General features: G+C 37.3%; 1 protein-coding gene across 8 annotated transcripts; it reads right to left on the bottom strand.

The window, feature by feature from the left end:
- Window positions 251-4,542, bottom strand: LOC109849700. Of its 8 annotated transcripts, none has more exons than XM_020419562.1 (9): window positions 4,072-4,542; window positions 3,882-3,976; window positions 2,643-2,700; window positions 2,431-2,540; window positions 2,248-2,339; window positions 1,927-2,074; window positions 1,283-1,354; window positions 952-1,012; window positions 251-576 (listed from the first exon to the last, which is right to left on the bottom strand). In XM_020419562.1, exons 3-8 carry the CDS (start codon window positions 2,698-2,700, stop codon window positions 992-994), a joined length of 501 nt encoding a protein of 166 aa, XP_020275151.1. In that variant the 5' UTR covers window positions 3,882-3,976; window positions 4,072-4,542; the 3' UTR covers window positions 251-576; window positions 952-991. The 8 variants fall into 8 exon arrangements, 7 of the variants coding, with proteins under 7 accessions (XP_020275151.1, XP_020275152.1, XP_020275149.1 ...); XM_020419563.1 differs by having other exon boundaries at window positions 4,201-4,542; XM_020419560.1 differs by lacking the exons at window positions 3,882-3,976; window positions 4,072-4,542 and adding an exon at window positions 2,827-2,971.

Raw genomic sequence — 7,518 nt, 5'->3', positions numbered from 1 at the left:
TGGCGACGCAAGATAGCGTCGCTAAAATATATTACTTTTAGCGACGCAATATAACGTCGGCAAAAGTGTTACTTTTAGTGACGCAATTTAGTGCATCGCTAAAAGTTAAAAATTTAGTGATGCAATTTAACGTCAGCAAAGGTATAATTTTTGGCAACGCATAATTATCTTTTCTGTCAACTACAAGCCTACACTGAACCTGAACATCCACAAAAAATTGCACCCATTCACATCAACAAAGAAACCGAACATCAAATTATACTCCAAACACGTTGCATATTATGATAAGCAAAGAATTTACTCCATTACAAATTAGTTACATTCATTTCCATTTCCAAGTCAATACTCAAAGGCCTATTTAAATATTCCAATTTGCTTGTAATCCACAAAGGAAAAAAAAAAGAAACACAATTTGCTTGATCAAATTCGTTGCTTGATCCCGTCTGTTATGTTTCTCTGCCTCATCTGGTGCATAATTCTTCCTTTTGCTTCATATTCCTATTCCTCCGTTTGCACAAAGTGTCCAAGCTGGCAAGCCTAAGCTAAAACTATCAAGCCTGTCCACATTGACTCGTGCTGCATGAAAGTGATTTACTAAAAATATTTAGCCCGCATTTCAAGAAAAAAAGATTTTTAATTATTATTTAGCCCAAGACCTTATTAACCATTCTGTTCTTTATTTTTTTCGTATGTATTCTTCCATTTTAGCTTATGTTTTCTAAACCTAAAAATATATATAAAACCTTCCAGCTTTATTATTTCCATGTATTCGGAAGTACATGTATTCAGAAGTTTGCAAGAAACAATAGAAAACAAGGAAAAGCAAAAAAAGTCTAGACTAAATTCATGATAAAAAGAAATGCAGTAAATGTTCTGTTGAGTCAATTTAAGAATTCATAACTAGAAGAAAATGTAAATTTCACAAGCTGCAAAACACAACTCTATTTTTACCTCATCAGACATTCCTCCTAAAAGATTTTTCTGTTGTGTCTCACCAAACCAGCTGAAGAACCTGTATCACAAAAAAAAAGATGTGTAAAATGAAAACTAGGATGTATATAATATAGCTAAGCATTATGAAATTAATGATCCATATTAAACAAATGATTTAGCGTATCCCTAATATAAATTGTGCAAGCCCCACTGGCAGTGTATTTGTATCCATAATAGTATAGCCTGACTTGAGCAAGTTGTGGTTGAAAGTCAATATAAATAGTAGATAATAAATGGATAATACAATCATGAACAGAAGACAATAAACTAAAATTTCAGAATAACTCACAAATGTAATAGTATAGCCTGACTTCACATCTTTTGAATCCTCCACGTCCAAAGAAACCAAATGCTTGAAAATCTACAGAAGGGGACAATTTACGAGGTATGAGAATAGCAGTTATATGTCAAAGAAAAGTGAGCATTCAAAGGCGATATGTGACTAAATGCTTAAACAACCGCAACTGAAAATAATAAACGAAGGCCAATAAACATATCAAGGCAAACCTTGGATTTAGGTTGTTAAGCAACGTACCAGTAAACCACAGAAAGGAACAAGTCAAATAATATACTCGAGGAAGGCCAAAATGGAGACTAATCAGAAGCGCTAGCTAGAGACTAATCAGAAGCGCTAGCTAGAGCATAATGGAGACTATGTTTACGCTTGAAAGTTTGTTTACTTTTGGCATGAGAACATGGCAAAGTTTTAACAGCAGTCTTCATGGGCAACATTTGCGCAGAATCATCAAAACCAGGGCAGAACAAATCCCAAACAAAATGGTAAGAGCTTTCTACAAACAAAAAAAATAGAGGCTCTCATGCCATCTAGAAAATAATAATAATAATGAGACAATAAAAGAAAACAGCTCAAGCAACACTATTTGAACAACTAGTTTGAACAAATGAATCAAACAAACAATACCGATCTGCAACCTTGATGAGTGAGTATACTAGTATACAGTTGGAGGAGAGACGATCAAAATCATGGTACCATTCCAAGATCCTTACATTCCTTGAAGTATTCGTGCTCAAGAGCATGCCGAGCAATGATTCTTTTAGCTGGTTCATACTGAAGCATTTTCTGGCAACATAAAGATCATTAATAAGCCTTACTAAGTATTACAAAAGTGGAATTGTAACATGAGATATAGCCCTACATTGCAGATATGAAATAGTTGTGTCCAATTAATTACACATTTGAAGCAGTGAGTGTCAAAGATAATTTAGTGTCAGCATTTGTGTTGAACTGTTCACATTCTTAAGAGGACAACCGTTGCTAGATCCTGCACATCAGACAGAAGATCAAGTCCAGTTGATTCAAGATTTGGGACAACTGTTGCTAGATCCTGCACATCAGACAGTAAATAGTGTCCTTCAAGGTTCACTTAAACCTGACTAACAGAAGAAATTTCAGCATGAAAGCAATAATTGGCTCACCCTAGGAGGCTTGGGTTTAGGCCACTGTGGAAAGAATGCAAATTTAGACATCTTGATCATTGTACAAAAGAAAACATCAGTTTGAAGAACAGTAATTATAAGCTTAATGCCTGGATTAAACATAAAAGATCAGACTGGATTAAACATATAGTAAGATATTCTATGACATGCTTTAATCATATTGATTAATCCATTAGAATGTAGGTACTCACCAAGAAAATTGGCCTTGACATCAACAACAGAAAGCAAAAGGTAGTAATACCAACGCATCTGCACATAAATCAGACTAGTTAAAATGTTAGGTACAAGAACGGAATAACTACATATGATTGAAGGTCGAGGAGGTAATTCTGAATGACAATGAAAATATCCTGGTTTTAATGTGTTTAAGCCTACTTGTTCAGTGTCCGTGTCGTCTTCATCAAGCATATTTCCATTAAGATTAGGTCAGATGTGCAGTATATTCTATGGCGATAAAAATGGCTCAACAGCAACATCAAGTATCAATCATAAAGCATCACCAATTTGTTAACTGCGTAATAAATAATGGAACAATTGAACTTGTATATGCCCATTTTTCATGAGATTGATGGTGGCAGGAACTGCGTAATAAATAATGGAACAATTGAACTTGTATATGCCCATTTTTCATGAGATTGATGGTGGCAGGAACATTAATTTACAAAAATTTAAATTTGAACTTGTATATGCCCATTTTTCATGAGATTGATGGTGGCAGGAACATTAATTTACAAAAATTTAAATTTAAAAGACATTAAGAACAGAAGCATATGCAAGGAATAACTATCTTCTTGAAGAATCAATTCTGAGGGGGGAAGAAAGTCTTTTGTAGGAGGATAAAGTCTTTGTTATTCTGTTTGGTTGTCTGGTAGGACACAGTAAACAAAAGGATAGATTCAAGAAGATGTAAATTATTCCTCATTTGTTAGTAAATAAACTGCCTCCAATTCTACCAGAACTACAAATAAATGCCTAGTGCTGTATATAAAATTTCATCAAGGTACTACCTCCAACTGCACGTAAAAACTAGTACTCGTTTATCTTTCATCAACATAATCTCCAGAAAAGTATCTATGTCTCTCAAATAATGCTTTGTCTAATGCTAAACAATGTTAGATTATTTCTTTCGATTCATACACGGATGTTGGAACTCAATATTTATCTAAAGGGAAACAATGTTAGGTTATTTCTTTCATACACAGACGTCGAAAGTCTGAGTGTTTATCTAAGAAAAAAGGTCAGTTTCTGCAGTTTAGCCCTGATTCTAAAATAATCAATAGCAACTGCACTTTTTAAGGGCTCCCTTGAGATGACCAAATTTCTCTATTCTACTGAAACACCTACTTTTAGGAATTGAACTGTCCTAGAATAGAAGAATAATCTCATTCATTATTGTAGGACATAATACATAGAAATTAAAAAATAAATACCTGGAGAGGTTTCCTCCTGTAGATCAAAAAACCGCCATAAAATAGCGCCAGCAGCAAATAATTCAAGAAGGACTGAGACGTAGGAGCACTGATACCTGAAACCAAGCAATACCCATTTCAACAAAATCAAAAAAATTCAACATGGGTATTGAAAAAAATCTCATTTAAAAGATAAATGTACAGAATTAACCTCGCCTTGAGAGCTCAGAAGATGAGAAGCCAGTAGAAGTTATCAGAAGGGAAAAAAACTGGCCTAAACCCAAGCCAGCCCAAGTTATCAGAAGAGAATTTCAGGTGCCCTATACCACAGAGTGACTACCTGAGAGGAACGACGCTTTGGATTGAATGAAGCTACGAACTCCGCTCGAGGCTCCTCATCGCCTCCATCGACTTCTTCAAACCCTAGGTACAGATCTGAACACCAAAAGCCCATCAAACAACCACTCAAAGCAGGGACGACGGTGGCATGGGGAGAGAGGAGGTCGGGTAGGGGGGAAGCAACGGCGGCGTAGGGAAGCAGCAGCGGTGGCATGGGGAGAAAGAGGTCGGGTAGGGGGCAACGAGGGGAGAGAGGAGGTTGAGGGGTTGGGAAAACGGGGGCGGCGGGATGGGGCGGCGAGGGACGGCGAGATGGGGCGGTGGAACGAGGGGAGAGAGGAGGTCGAGGGGGTGGGGGAACGGGGTCGGCGGGATGGTGCGGCTGTGAAATTTGGGGGAACGAATGAAATTTAGGGGGGAGGGGAACGAATGAATTTTGGGGAAAACAAATGAAATTTTGGGGGAGGGGAACAAATGAATTTTGGGGGGAACGATTTTTGGCGACGCAGATCAATAAAAAAGCGCCGTTAAAAATATACCTTAAAACAGGGACGTCGGGAAAAATAAGCTTTTAGCGACGCTTATCTACACGTTGCCATATATACACATTATTAGCCACGCCAGCTCTAAAACGTCGCTAAACATACGTACTTTTACCGACGAAAATAAAAAAACGTCGGGAAATCTATACACTTTTACCGACGCTAAGTTAAAACGTCGCTAATAATATACACTTTTAGCGACGCTAATTATAAACGTGGGGAAAAATATATGTTTTGCCGACGCTAACTAAAATCGTCGGGAAAAACATATTTTTTGGCGACGTATTTAACCATGCGTCGGGAATAAGCGTTGGGAAAAATACAATTTGTTGTAGTGTGACTCGACTATACACCTGACCCGAAGCTCACTCGCTATCGGGTCGCCAAACCATAATGATGGCTCGCAGATCAACCCCGAAGCTCACTCGCTATCGGGTCGCCAAACCATAATGATGGCTCGCAGATCAACCCGTCTTGACTAAAGGGATAAGAGCCGACCAAGTTCACTTCAGATGTCAATCGACAATAGTATTGATTAGTCCCATCAAGATCTCCGTTCTGACAAACCTGATGCCCAAGCCGCTTATTCTGCTCACAAGTCATTTCCCAGAAGTTTGTCATGATGCTTCCATGTGCACGAATGACTTCTCCTCCAAACACCAGCCGCCACCTGGAGAAAGAAGGACGGTCACACAGCCGACCTATCCTACGCCCTACCTCTTCTATCAAATCCAGGATATTGAGAATCTGTTTCTCTCCTATATTCGAATGACTTCCATTCCAGTCGCCAGTCGACATCTGGAAGGAGAAGGATGACTCAGCACCTCTATTGCTCACCTCTCAGTCGCCTCCTGTGTATTAACGACATATGACTTTTATGATTATTATATTCTCTAACCTCACACTAATGGATTATAATATTAGAATACAATATGTTAAATTAAGGGACAACTTGTAATTTTAGAATTTTTCGGGTGATGTTTATAAAGTTTTGAGAGCAATTTATATTTTTTGAAACTCTCAAATGTGTGGTTGTAAAGTTTTTAGGGGGTTATCTTGTAAAATTTTTATTGGGGCTATTATTTATTTACAAAACTCTTAGGGGCTTTTTGTACACCCTTTGGGTGTGTTTGTAATTTTGAAAATATTTGAGGGGTTGCTTATAAAATTACTTTCAAGGGGATGGTTATAAAAGATGAGTTTATGGTGTTATTTATATTTCTCAGGGGTTTATTTATAATTTTCTAGGATTTTTTGTAATTTATGGGTTTAAAAGATGAGTTTATAATTTTCTAAATTTTATGGTGTTATTTATATTTCTCAGGGGTTTATTTATAATTTTTGAATTTTAAGGGGTTGTTTGCAACTTTCATGGGGCTATTGGTAAGTTTCAGATTTTTTGTGTGGTGTTTGTAATTTTTGAAATTTCTAGGGATTGTTTTATAATTTATGGGTTTTAAATGGGACAATATATAATTTTTTGAATTTCATGATGCTATTTATAATATTCGGATATTTTCAAGGGTTTATTTGTAATTTCTAAATCTTAAAGGGTTGTTTGTAAATTTTTTTTTCAGGCCTATTTGAAGTTTTATATTTATCACGTGGTTGACTTTAATTTTTGAATCTTAAAGGGTAGTTTGTAATTTTTTGGTTTTTATAGGGTGTTTGTGATTTTTGGATTTTGAAGGTGACGTTTGATAATTTTCTAATCTTGTAAACCCATTTTTTATAGATGAGTGCTTTAGATTGATGTCAGCTATCAAATATGGAATAATTTGCAGGTCTTTGGAGTGATTAAGGTCCTCTAACTCCTTCTGATGTATGGCTCTGAGGTTTTCTGTTTTTCCCCGCACAAGAAAAAACTCGTAAGAGGCCGGAGTTGAGTTCTCCAGTTGTTCCTCCAAAGATCAAGTCAGTAGATGATCTTGAGTGGGGAAATATAGAGTTAGCTATTAGTTGTGTCCAAAAAATATCAGAGAGCCTTACCTCATGCAGTTCCTCTCGTTTTTATAGTGGATCTGAGGGGGCAAGAAGCTAATTTGGGCTGAGTCCAGCTAGGCAGCTGAGTCGGCAGACATGTGCTACGTGTCGTTTGTTGAGGGATGTGAGTCACCCGGTCATTTATTATGGGAAAGACAGCAGGTGCTCAGTGCTGACTGGGATTGATGAGTCACAAAGGCTATGGGAGCTAGAGAAATGATAATTTTGTCAGAGCAGTTAATGCAAGGACATGTGGCTGTCAGCGCGGGGTTCGAGAAAACTACTAACTCTTTTAGTCGTCTAGCTGATGGTAGACTATACCTGTTGACAGCTGATACAACGGGCTAAGTGGGGGTTATACGGAGGAGCGACTGGCCAGGTTGGACGACAAGTACCGCCTTTTGATTCAAATATGCGAGATGTCTGCTAAACAGTGGGCCGAGTCGGGTGGCTTGTGGAGTCGATCGAAGGGTTGGCCGAGTTGTACCACCTTTTGTCTCGGTTACGCGAGATATCAGCTGAACAGTGGGCTGAGTCGAGTGGAGATTATTTTCGTCTTGAATTAGATGTATTAGGTATAGTGTAAGACATGTGGCGATTGCTCTTTGAAAGATTAAAATTTAGTATTTTTCAGGATATAACAGATAGTTTTAATTTGGTAAGGATTCCTAGGCAGAGATGATTATAGGCTTTTAATTATTAGAATTTTCTAATTATGGATTGTTTTCATTTGATTAGGATTCTTAAGTGAAGATACGTTTACGTGTCAACATTTCAATTTCTAACAGGGGATA

This window comes from Asparagus officinalis, chromosome 7 (assembly GCF_001876935.1).
Source record: "Asparagus officinalis chromosome 7, Aspof.V1, whole genome shotgun sequence".
Taxonomy (NCBI): domain Eukaryota; kingdom Viridiplantae; phylum Streptophyta; class Magnoliopsida; order Asparagales; family Asparagaceae; genus Asparagus; species Asparagus officinalis.
Note: the sequence above shows the minus strand (reverse complement) of the source record. Positions and strands in the feature narration are given on the sequence as shown.

Coding starts and splice junctions, on each gene's coding strand:
- LOC109849700 (XM_020419560.1), bottom strand. CDS start 2,859: ATGCTTGATGAAGACGACACGGACACTGAACAA. Junction 2,340..2,430: donor CTAAACCCAAGCCTCCTAGG/GTGAGCCAATTA, acceptor TCTGATGTGCAG/GATCTAGCAACAGTTGTCCC. Junction 1,013..1,282: donor CAGGCTATACTATTACATTT/GTGAGTTATTCT, acceptor TTTGTGATACAG/GTTCTTCAGCTGGTTTGGTG.